Source organism: Microtus pennsylvanicus, chromosome 8 (genome assembly GCF_037038515.1).
Source record: "Microtus pennsylvanicus isolate mMicPen1 chromosome 8, mMicPen1.hap1, whole genome shotgun sequence".
NCBI classification, from domain to species: domain Eukaryota; kingdom Metazoa; phylum Chordata; class Mammalia; order Rodentia; family Cricetidae; genus Microtus; species Microtus pennsylvanicus.
The window spans coordinates 24,102,898-24,115,400 of record NC_134586.1 but is presented as its reverse complement, the minus strand read 5'-3'; the positions used below and the strand labels follow the sequence as shown (position 1 = coordinate 24,115,400).

General features: G+C 49.2%; 1 protein-coding gene across 1 annotated transcript; it reads left to right on the top strand.

Moving 5' to 3' along the window:
• Window positions 1-114: 114 nt before the first annotated feature.
• Window positions 115-11,741, top strand: C1r (complement C1r). Its single transcript, XM_075982822.1, has 12 exons — window positions 115-273; window positions 1,237-1,290; window positions 1,946-2,174; window positions 3,702-3,894; window positions 4,462-4,608; window positions 4,705-4,901; window positions 5,200-5,347; window positions 5,548-5,669; window positions 7,433-7,511; window positions 7,974-8,129; window positions 9,875-9,949; window positions 10,833-11,741. Coding segments are annotated over exons 2-12 (2,118 nt in total). The 5' UTR covers window positions 115-273; window positions 1,237-1,288; the 3' UTR covers window positions 11,603-11,741.
• The last annotated feature ends 762 nt before the right edge of the window (window positions 11,742-12,503 follow it).

The window sequence follows — 12,503 nt, the reverse complement described above, 5'->3', positions numbered from 1 at the left end:
TCCCCAGACGACAAGATTCCCTCTTCCTTCTGAGCTAGTCCACTTCCTTATTCCTCATCATTTTGCTGACAAGGCACGACTCTTCCTGTGCTAAAATCACACACCAGCCCTACCACTGCATTAATGCCTCTGCTCCAACACGCAAGTCTGCTGGGAAACCACTCCAAACCTTGGTAGTTCCTGGGTCTCTTGGGCCTCGCGTGTGTGTGTCTGCTTTCCAGCTACGTTCCAAGACGACGGGTCACTGTCCAATGGGAGACCGGCTTCATCTCTGTGAGTCCTTGAAACCCACCATCTGACCCCTTATATAAATAATCCCATAAGCAAACTAGTAGGGGAGGGGGTTGGGGGTAGAGGGGTGGAAGGTGACGCCAGTGTCAGCTCCAATGTTACAGGAGCTGGGAGGCCTCCTCGGAGTCCAAGCCTCCACAGAACAAAGTGACAGAAGGTATTTGGTGTTTTGGACACAGCAGCAAACTTTTTAAAGAGGACACTATGTCCTCGTGGGCAGTACAGCTGTCTTGGGAACCTGGTTTCCCTTCTCCAAATGCAGCCGCGCCCTTTGCTTGAGCGCTGAGCAATTGTATCCCTGAGGACTCAAGTTGACCAGACGCCCAGGAAAAGATCTCCCCCGTCTGTCGTTGCCCTGTCTTCAATAAGCTCTAAGTTCATTGGCAAGCCCAAGTTCCGTGATGGTAGCTGCGTGGGGGACTTGGAGTCTAGACATAGGAACCCCCCCCCAATCTGGGGCTAAATATCATTTGTGAGCAATGCAGGCCAGGGTCTCATCGCAACTAAACCCATCCTCCTTTTTCAGCTAGGTGAGTAAGAATAGCAAGGATGGGATGGATCAATGGGAAAGCATAGCCTCCATGGTCAGTGATGCCTTTGACGAGGAACCTCCAATAAAGCTCAGCTAGCAGCCCCCAGGAAAGCCTCTGAGAAAATGCTAATCAGATTTAGAACTCCGGAATCTGGACCTCCAACCAAATGTTTCTGGTCCCTAAAAATTCAGATCCCATCTCCTCCACCCTTCCCCATGTAAACCACCAGGTGGCACCAGCAACAGGGATTTCAAAACCAAAACTAAACTGGTAAGGCAGATTTTTTTGTTTATGCAAATGGTTTTCATTCCCTACAACATTCCTCCGGGAATGGTCACCCACCCCTCCGCTGCCACAGTCCTTCCCTCCCCCTTCCCTCCTCTGCATGCCCACTCCTTCTTTCAACTTACAGCGCCTGCAGACTGTCAGAAGAGCTGAGGACCCAAAACAAACCGGCCTAAGACATGTGAGTAAGGCTGATGGGCACCAAGGGAGAAGGGAGGAGTTGGGCATAAGAGGCAAGCATGTTCCCACATTATTTTTAAAAGAAGAACAGGAACCTAGCATTCTCCTTTCTTTAGTTCCCGTCTCCAGTGCACACACATATACAGGGACACACTCCTCAGCCTTCCTCCCAAGGACCATGAGCTGCTGCAGCCTCTCTTTTCTTGACCCTGGGCTCATAGTAGGGTAAGGGGAGGGGAGGGAACCCTCTGAGTGAGGAAAGAATCCCCTATGTCTGTTTCTCAGACTCCATGAAGGATTTCTCCCAAAGGCCTTTGCTGAAGCGTTGGGCACCTTCACAGAACAGTCTTCACTCTCAGTTAGCTGGTCCCAAGCCAGTCTTATTCCAGGAAGAAAAGGAGATGAAAGAGGAGGGCAGAGGGGGCAGCTGGGAGCGGGCATGATGGGAGCATGGTGACCTCTGGACTGGACACTGGCCTGGGAGAGACACCGCTGCAGCAGCTGCAAAGGCTGCCAGTGCCCAGTTCACGGTACCTCTGTGTAGTCTAGATGGGCAGAGTGAAGGATGGGCATCATCCTATCCTCACAACAGCCCAAACGACAAGGTTGCTGCACCCTTCCAGCCCCACAAATACCGCCCCGTCTCTCTTTAACAGGCGACTCTTTGCCCTCCTTCTGGTGACCCTATTCTGCAGTGTGGAGGGCTCCATCTACATCCCTCAGAAGCTCTATGGAGAGGTGACCTCCCCTCTATATCCAAAGCCTTACCCCAATGACTTTGAGGAAACCACTGTGATCACAGTCCCTGTGGGGTACAGGGTGAAGCTTGTTTTCTGGCACTTTGACGTGGAGCCTTCTGAAGGCTGTCTGTATGACTATGTCAAGGTAGGAGTCAGGTTGGGAGGGAAGGGAGAAAAGGCTGGGCCACTGGAGAAGCTGGAAGTCTGCTCTAAACACCCCTGGACAATATGCCTGCACCCCATCATTGTGCTAGCCTTGAGTTGCTGGTGGCATAAATGGGGTATTGATGGGTTTTGAGGCCCTGGGTAAGAATCATGGGTTGGGGTGAGAAGGGCTTTTGTTTTGTTTTCCAGATCTCACTATGTATAGAAGTCAGGAGGTGGCTAGCTATAAGACCTTAGGAAAGAGCAGTGACTCAGTTTCCCTGTCTGGCTACCTACCTCATCAGGAGCATGAGGAAATGAAGCATGTCGCAGCTTGCACATGGTCTCCAGGGAGGACAAGGATCTTGGTCCCCTCTGCTCTGTACACTTCAAAGGCCTTCTTTCTCGGCCTCATCTTTCTAAGTCCAGAAAAGATAAAAGGCAGGATTCAAGCAGGGCCTGTGCACAACCACACACTATCTTTCTCAAGCAGCAGCTTGGAGGCTCAGAAAATAACTCAGAAACTGCACATCCTCACAACAAAGAAGGTTCCACAAGGCTGCAGTGTCGGGGGCAGGGGCAGCGTTTGGTGAAGTGAGTGAGGAAGATACCTACGGCTTCTGAGAGACTGAGTCTGAGAGGAAATGTGGTCAAGATGCCAGACAAAGCTAGCCAGGGCCAAGGCTGCTGGGTACCAAGCACACGATCGTGTCAGTTAGTAGAGCGGGAGACAAGGCTGAATGTGGTTTTTAAGCAATGAAATGGAAAACAAAACAAAACCCTGGGCGTGGTAGCACGCTTCTGTGATCCCAGCGCTAGGGAGACTTAGAATGTTTGGATCAGCCTGGGCTACACAGCAAGCTCAAGGCAAGCCACTTTCTCAAAAACACCAAGGAGAGAAAGGAAAGTGAGAAGAGGTGGGGTGGAGAAGAAGAGGGGGACAATGACAGAGACCAAAGATGACCATCCAAGCTTGAGAAATGAAGGAATGATTAAGACACCTAGAGACAAGGATTCCTGGGGAAGAAGGGTACAGGAAGTGGTGGGAATGAGTGAGATTGGAGCCTTGGGGTGCGGGGGGACGGACAGGTGAGAGATGACCAGGCACAGAATGGTAGGTGAAGAGTCAACCGTCAGGACAGGAAGGCAGAAGAATTGAAAGTCTAGGGCTGGCGAGATGGCTCGGTGGGTAAAGACACCTGCCTGCAAGTTGTCCACTGTGCTCCACGTATATGCCCCCCAACAGGTCCCCAATACACACAAACACAGAGAGAGAGAAGAGAGAGAGAGAAATTAATAAATATCTAGGCCAGCCTAGGATACATAGTAAGAGCCTACCTAAAAAAATAAAAATTAATGAAGGACTGGGATAGACAAAGAAGCATCACCTGAAGGTGTCCATAGCATCCAGATATGACAGTAACATTAGATCATGATTCAATCCAGGGTAACAGAGAGAACCTTTGCTGGCCTGCCACATGGAAGTAAGCTCCTTAGCAGGGCTCCTCTCTTGTCCTTTCTCCAATAGATTTCTGCTGATAAGAAAACTCTAGGGAGGTTCTGTGGGCAGCTGGAGTCTCCCCTGGGCAACCCCCCAGGAGAGAAGGAATTCATATCTGAGGAAAACAAGATGCTCCTGACCTTTCACACAGATTTCTCCAATGAAGAGAATGGGACAATCATGTTCTACAAGGGCTTCCTGGCATACTACCAGGCTGTGGGTGAGTGGTCCCTGGGGCCAGCCCTTCTCTCTGGTCTCTGCCACAGGAGTGGGCAGGGGACAACCCTGAACCCAAAGAAGCCAGAGCCTGACTTTTCTTATTTCTCTCAGCAAGATGAGGTCTGACAGCCGGGCAGTGGTGGCACATGCCTTTAATCCCAGCATTTGGGAGGCAGAGGCAGGCAGATCTCTGTGAGTTCGAGGCCAGCCTGGTCTACAAGAGCTAGTTCTGTTACAGCTAGGGCTTTAATACAGAGAAACCCTCTCTCAAAAAAACTAAGAGAGAGAGAGAGAGAGAGAGAGAGAGAGAGAGAGAGAGAGAGAGAGAGAGAGAGAAAGAGAGAGAGAGGGGAAAAGACAGGACCTGGGTTCTACTGCCATCAAGCAGTTCCCAGGAAACATCAGGGAGGTGTAGAGGCCAGAAATGGACTTTGTCTCCTGACCTCTGGTACATGACTCTTTGAGAAAGAACCACACAGAAGTCTCTGGAAAAAGGAGAACAGTGGGGCATCTGACCCCAGAAGCCTCTGGGTAGGAACTTAAGCCTTCCTTCCCGAATCCCTTCCAGACCGTGATGAATGCGAACCCCAGTACAACACAGTGGAAGGGAGCTACCAGCCCCGGTGCCAACAGCTGTGTCACAACTACGTCGGAGGCTACTTCTGTTCCTGCCGTCCAGGCTATGAGCTTCAGAAAGATGGACGAACCTGTCAGGGTGAGGCAGAGTGGGCGTGAGGAGGTGGCAAGGGCTGAGCGGAGGCTTGCAGAGCCAACCCGAGATTCCTACTGACCTGTCTGGTTCCGCTCACAGCTGAGTGCAGCAGTGGGCTGTACACGGAGCCGTCCGGCTATATCTCGAGCCTCGAATACCCTCAACCCTACCCACCCGATCTGCGCTGCAACTACAGCATCCGGGTAGAGCGGGGCCTCACTCTGCACCTCAAGTTCCTGGATCCTTTTGAAATCGACGACCACCAGCAAGTTCACTGCCCCTATGACCAGCTCCAGGTACAGCCTTACACTCTCTTTCACACATCCACATGGCTCCCGGGGTCCCTGCTTGTTCCCGGGTCCACTGACTGAGTGGGACAGGATCACGCATGGCTGACCAGCATCACAGAGGTCTAGAGCAGTCATGGATCTTAGGGGCAGGGCCCTTGTACACCTTCAGCCGAAAACTGACACCAGGTAGGTGGGTTCCATCTCTACCACCGCCGTTGACTGTGAGGCTGATACCCAAGAGGCCATGTGTAGAAATGTACCCTCTGGAGAAAAAAACATCCATCCCCCTCCCACTTCCCCTTAGATCTATGCTAATGGGAGGAACCTGGGTGAGTTCTGTGGAAATCAAAGGCCTCCAGAATTTGACACCAGGAGCAACGCAGTCGATCTGCTGTTCTTCACTGATGAGTCGGGAGTCAGTCGAGGCTGGAAGCTTCACTACACCACTGAGAGTAAGAGGCTTAGGGTGGAGTGTGGTGTGCTGGTAAAACTAGTGCTTAAGATGCATGAGACCTTGGGTTCAATCTCCAGCCCCGCAAAACGAAAATACGATATCTAAGCACCCTCCTTGCCTGCCAATTATGAGGGAAAGTGGGGGAGAAGGAAGGACAAACGGCTATGATGTGAACATGTCCTCTGGCCTCACCCACAGTCATCAAGTGCCCCCAACCCAAGGCCCTAGATGAGTTCACCATCATCCAGGATCCACAGCCTCAGTACCAGTTCCGGGATTACTTCATTGTCACCTGCAAACAAGGCTACCAGCTCGTGGAGGTAAGAGGCTGGGGCTGACAGGTGAGAGCCTCCCGGTGTCCAAGGGGAAACTGAGATAGTCTGATCTGCCATACTGTAGACTCAACTGGAGCCGTTGAGGATGGAGCTGGAAGTCCCAATCCTCCTGGTGTCTGGTCTGAGTACACAGAAAAGGGACCGGGGCTCAAGGTCCACCACAGATACAGAGCAAGTTCCAGGGCCAAGCTGGGTGACTCAATGAGACCTTGTCTCAAAGCCAAAAGTAAAAGAGAGGGCTGAGGACGGCTCAGTGGCAGATGCTTGCCTAGCAGGCAGGAGGTCCAAGGTTCGATGCCCGGTACAGTCAAGAAGAGACAAGAAATCGACATTGCCTATATATTGGAAACACTCAGAGGGATTTTAAGAAACTGATGTCTGGGTTCCCTGCTTGAGAATCTAATTCCATCAGGGCTGCAGTACAGCCTGGCCACTGTTGAAAACTACCCATGGGGTTTGGATGTGCGCCAAGCTTAAACACTCCTGGACCACCTTAAATACTCGCTGTAGGAATAAGAACTGAAAAGTCAGGATGGTGTTGTCCTGACTGGTTCAACACCACACAGCGGCTGCTGTACACCAGGGACAAGACCCAACCTTCTGGGGCTCTTTGACACACATTGGCGGTCTCACCACAGCCCCACTGCCCTGTCTCCAGCTTTGCAGACTGACGAAGAAACGTGGTACGGAAGACAGGGAGAAGGATGGTTGACTGGTTGTTGGTGACAGTCAGTCTCACTATACAGACTAGGGTAGACTCGAACTTTTTATCCTCCTGCCTCCATTTCCTGAGTCCTGAGATTACAAATATTTGCCCTGAGACCCATTCTTGCTCTTAATAAGCTATTCATAGTCAGGTGTGGCAGCGGCGGCAGTGGCAGCGACCTGTGACATGCACTCCCAGGGGTTAGAACAGGAAAACCATGAATTTGAGGCCAGCCTAGGCTGCATAGCTAGTTCCAAGGCAGCCTAGGCTGTATAACAAGGCCCTGTCTAGAAATGTTTTTCATATTTCCCAATATTATCAAGGGATGCCACCTTTTGGTCTGGTGCCAGTTGTCCACTAACCTGCCATATCATCACACTGAACACCTAGGAAAATGGCCCAGTGGCACTGGTATTTTAGGGAAAGCCCTGGCTTTAAAAAAAAAACTGCAGGGGCTGGAGAGATGACTCAGCCATTAGAGAGCACTGACTGCTCTTCCAGAGGACCCGGGTTCAATTCCCAGCACCCACATGGCAGCTCACAACTGTCTGAAAATGCAGTTCCACAAGATCTGACACCTTCACACCAATGCACATAAAATAAAGTTAAATAAATCATTTTTTAAAAAAACTGCAACCTAGGAGAGAGCGTGATGCAGACCTTGGACAAAAGAGTGGGAAGTTGGGGTCTATTCCAGGAAATAGCATTTGTTTTAAATCAAAAATACAATCCTGACTTGTTTGATTTTTATTAAAATTTGGGGAGATGGGGGAATGGATCTAGTGGAAAGAGGCAAGAGTCTTAAAAGAAGACTATCGAATCTACCAGTTAGCCTTGACGTGACTTTCTGCTTTGGAACTCAGTATCCCATCTACAGCCCTGGCCTGAGAGCGCTAGCTCGGGAGGAGGGAGGAGCCACACTCTCAGGCCCTGCGGTCTAAGAGATGGACACCACATCAGCCAACACATCCCCTCCAGTCCGTGTGCAGCATGGAAGCGGGGCGCTCTGTGCTGATGGCTGCTCTACTTTCCACTCTAACAGGGAAACCAGGTGCTGCTCTCCTTCACAGCTGTTTGCCAGGATGATGGCACATGGCATCGTGCCATGCCCAGATGCAAGAGTAAGTCACAAGCTGGATGTCCCTGCCATCCTTCAGTCTTGAGACTTGATTGAGCTGGAGTCAGGCAATGGTGGCACATGCCTTTAATCCCAGCACTCAAGAGACAGACAGAGGTGGGCGGATCTCTGTGAGTTCAGGGCCAGCCTGGACTACAGAGCGAGTGTCAGGACAGGCTCCAAAGCTACAGAGAAACCCTGTCTTGGAAGAAAAAGAAAAGACTTGAGCTGGGAGGGAAAGAACCTAGACTTTCCTCTGTAGGACCTTGGCTCCTGGCTTGTCCCCCAAGTTCACGGTCCATCTCAGGCATCATGGGCTCTGCCAGGACTGAATTTCCCTCCATGCATTGCAAGTGTCCACCCTACTGACCACACTTCTCGGGGGCTCTCTGAGACAGCTCACACTCATGCTGAAGTGTCCATGCAGGTGGTCTCCACTCCCTTACAAGCCTCTGTTCTCTCTAAGTCAAGGACTGTGGGCAGCCGCGAAGCCTGTCTAATGGCAACTTCAGCTACATCACCACAAAAGGTGTGAACACCTATGAAGCCCGTATCCAATATCACTGCCATGAACCATATTACAAGATGAAGACCAGAGCTGGTGGTAGCGAGTCTGTGCGAGGTAGGAGCTGATGCCCACCACAACCCTCAATCCTTTGTGGCTGTGAGGGACATCTGAAATTTCTTCAACAGAGTCTTAGGTATTGGCTGGAGGATCCCAAACTACAATGTCAAAATGTCTAATAGGTTTGCAGAAATGGGAACCCAGACTGGCGGATCAAAGTCAAGCAAAAGACTCTCATAAGCCGTCAGATCCCCCTCCCCACCGCAACCATTACCAATCCTACCACTACCAGTAACAATGCCATCATCCGTCAGTAGCACCACTATCATAGTTACCATTGACACACCACCAATATTACCATCATCATCACTTCTATCACCAACAACCGCCACCATCATACCAACACCGGCACCACCAATACCACAGGCAACACCAACATCACCCCCGACACTGATATTACCACCATCACTACCAACATCAACGATCTCCACTACATTACCACCACCACCACCACCACCATCACTATTACCAAAGCCAATATCACCATCACTGCTTATCATCACCACATCAACACTGCCTCCATCATATCCATCCATTGGCAATAAAGTCATTGTCACCAGCTCTACCACTAATAATAGCACCACACCACCCTGATAGCCATCGCCACCATCACCCTTACAGTGAAATGCTCTCTCCATTCTCCCCCTCTCGGGCTGTTGTGTTGTGAGATTTTGCATTTAGATTTACTTAATGCTTCTCAAACTCGTCTATGGGTGGGTTGGTTGGTTGGTTGGTTAGTTGGTTTATTGTAGTCATAGGGATTTAACCTAGGGCATCTCTCATGCGCTCTTACCACTGAGCTATAGACCCAGCTGTCCTATTGGTTAATATTCTCTCTCCTCTCTCCTCCCCCCTCATCCTCAAATTCACTGTGTAGCCACAGATAATTTTAAACACCTAATTCTCCTGCCTTTATATCCCAAGAGTTAGGATTACATGTATATGTCACCATACCTAACCAAAATTTCTCTTTAAATTTAAAAGAAAAAATTCCAAGGCTGAGCATATTGCTCAGGGGTAATACACTTGCCTGCCATGTGAGAGTCCCTGCATTACATCTTCAACACTAGAAGGAAGGGAGGGAAGGAGGGAGGGAAGGAGGGAGGAAGGGAGGAAAGGAGGGAGGAAAGGAGGGAGGAAAGAAGGAAAGAAGGAAGGAAGGGCTTTGGTCATTTTAAAATGAAGGTAATACATACTTGAAAGTGTCACCATGTTAAACGGTATAATACAGATAAAATACTCAGGAACAAACATGGCAGAGTGTCAGCAATCAGAAGATGTAGCTACTGCTGGCTGTGGTGCTGCACTCCTGGAATGCCAGCGACTTGGTGACTGTGGCAGATGGATGGAGAGTTCAAGGCCAGCTTGAGCTTCATAGCAAACTCAAGGAGAGCCTTACTAAACAATGAACCCTGGAAAGAAAGATACAGGAAGATATGGCATTATTATCTCTAATCCTGCTACCCAAAGGAAGCTTTGGATGGCTTCCTTCCAGTGTGTGAGTCTACTGTTACAAACGGCCATCACCTCAAATACATTTAGCTAGGTATTCTGACTTTTTTTTCACTCAATGATAAGACAAAATATGTGTGTGGAGTCTCTTAACACTTTTATATGTCCATATAGATTTGGTGGCTCTTTTCTCCAACTCCCTATATAATACCCTCAGTGTCCAATGGCCTCTGCTCCGGCTTTTCTGGCCTGTTACCTCCAGCCTTGATTCTGATCCCTTTCTTCTATAGGGATATACACCTGCACAGCACAGGGCATTTGGAAGAATGAAGAGGAAGGGGAGAAGATGCCCCGGTGTCTTCCAGGTAAATACTGGGTCACCCCAGGTGTGGTTTGCAGTATCGTGGGGCCTTAGGAAAAGCCTGGTATAGAGAAAGGAGGTCTGTTAACAGTAGTTTCTGTCATGCCTGGTCCCACAGTCCCAAAGAAACACACAGTGGTTTATATTAATCAAAAACTGTTTGGCCTAGTAGCTCAGTCTTCTTATTAACTCTTACATCCTACATTAACCCATAATTTTTGTCTGTATTAGCCACATGGCTTGGTACCTTTCATCAGTGAGGCATTCTCATCTTGTTTCCTCTGCGTCTGGATTACAACTGCAAGCTGAGTCTTTCCTCTTCCCAGAATTCTCCTGTTCTCATTGCCCTGCCATTACTTCCAGCCTGGTCACCCTGCCTATACTTCCTGCCTGGTCACCCTGCCTATACTTCCTGCCTGGCTACTGGCCAATCAGCATTTTATTAAAGCAATGCAATTGACAAATCTTTACAGAGTACAAGGTCATTGTCCCACAGCAGAGGTCAAGTGAGGAGATGCCTTAGCTCAAAGTGAAAACCTGATGAGGAGGAGGGGAAAAGGAGCAAGAAGGAGGTCCCAAGGGAGAGGCACAGAAAATCTAAATTAGTCCTGCCAGTCTAGTGTGCCCACAGAGGCGGAATCAAAGTAAAGTCAGAGAAATTGAGGGAAGGAGTAAATGTGAACGAGAGGCATGGCTCGAGAATGGGCTGGCTATAAGATGGGCAACGGGAACAGGAAGATCAAGGGTTTTGCCTTTAGGATTACTTAATTGCTTCTCAAACTCAAAAGACTCAAGAGCAACAAAGAGAGGAGGAGGTGAAATGAACCAAAGAAGGAAGAAGGGTGTGGCCTGGGGCTGACTGGTCCTCATCCCCTGTCTCTCTACAGTGTGTGGGAAGCCTGTCAATCCTGTGACACAGAAGCAGCGCATCATCGGAGGGCAGAAAGCCGAACCCGGCAACTTCCCCTGGCAGGCATTCACCAACATCCACGGGCGCGGGGGCGGGGCCCTGCTTGGGGACCGCTGGATCCTCACAGCAGCCCACACCATCTACCCCAAGGATCGGAACAAACAAGACAGCTCCAGTAAAGATGTTTTCCTGGGTCACATAGATCTGGAAGAGATCGAAAAATTGGGACATCACCCAGTCCGTAGGGTCATCATTCATCCCGACTACCGCCAAGATGAGCCTAACAATTTTGAAGGAGACATTGCCCTGATGGAGTTGGAAAACAGGGTCACCCTGGGTCCCGACCTCCTCCCTATCTGTCTCCCTGACAATGAGACCTTCTATGACAAAGGCCTCATGGGTTATGTCAGTGGCTTTGGGATAAAAGAAGACAAAATTGCTTCTGAACTCATGTTTGTCCGTCTGCCCGTAGCTGATCGTAGGGCATGCCAGAGGTGGCTCCAGACAAAAAAGAGCAATGACGTATTTTCTGAAAATATGTTCTGCTCTGGGGATCCAACCATAAAGCAAGATGCCTGCCAGGGGGACAGTGGAGGTGTGTTTGCTGTCAGGGACCGTAACCGCAATATCTGGATTGCCACCGGCATTGTGTCCTGGGGTATTGGGTGTGGTGAGGGATATGGCTTCTACACCAAGTTACTCAACTATGTTGACTGGATCAAGAAAGAAATCGGAGAGGAAGACTGAACCCAGGGTTCACTAGACCAGATTCCAGTGTGTAGATCCAGTGTGAAAAGATTATCTGACCAATTGTTGATAACCACTATGATCCCTTATTAAAATCACAGGCGGTGTGTGGAATAAAATGCTTTTCTATAATTCCATCGACATTCTGTTGTTTTGTTTTGTTTTCAACAGTTTGAATATGCAGCCCAGAATGGCCTAAAATTTACAATCCTCCTGCCTGAGGCTCAGGGTTAAAGCTAACAATGTCGGGCTGGAGAGGCGGCTCCCTGGTTAAGAGTATAAAATGTTCGTACAGACAACAGAGTTTGAGTTCCATCACCCATGTCACGTGGCTCACAACTGCCTCTAACTCCAGCTAACGGGAGCCCAAGGACTTCAGCCTCTTCAGACACCTGCACATACCCGCACATACATACATAACTAAAGTACTACCCTGTTTTTTGTCTTGACCATATTATATGAAGAAAGTCCTGGTTTGTTTTTTTGTTTTTGTTTTTGTTTTTTTTTGTGTGTGTGTGTGTGTATGCTTGCAAATTAAAAGCTTTTTAAACACATCACATTCTTATCACTAAATTTTCCTTAAGGGAGGATTGGTATGAACTTGTGTCTCCAAGATCAACCACTAATCATTTGAAACAAGTTCTTACTGCATTGTCCAGGCTGGTCTCAAATACTTAGGCCAAGAAGTTCTCCATCCTCAGCAGCCCGAGAGCTGAGGCCACAGTTCTACGCCACCATGCCCAGTTTACTAAAATTAGTTTGAAATATATAGTGTTCTTTCTTTTCACTTTTTATTTTTATTTAACATGTATGGGTGTTTTTTCTATGCACCAGGTTCACACATTCCCCCAGAAGAGGGCACTTGATCCCTTGAGACTAGAGCTATACATGATTCTGAGCT

Bases quoted from the DNA above. Each gene is read 5' to 3' on its own strand.
- C1r (XM_075982822.1), top strand. The intron at 2,175-3,701 runs GTAGGAGTCAGG...TTTCTCCAATAG, and splicing joins GTCTGTATGACTATGTCAAG to ATTTCTGCTGATAAGAAAAC. The intron at 8,130-9,874 runs GTAGGAGCTGAT...TTTCTTCTATAG, and splicing joins TGGTAGCGAGTCTGTGCGAG to GGATATACACCTGCACAGCA.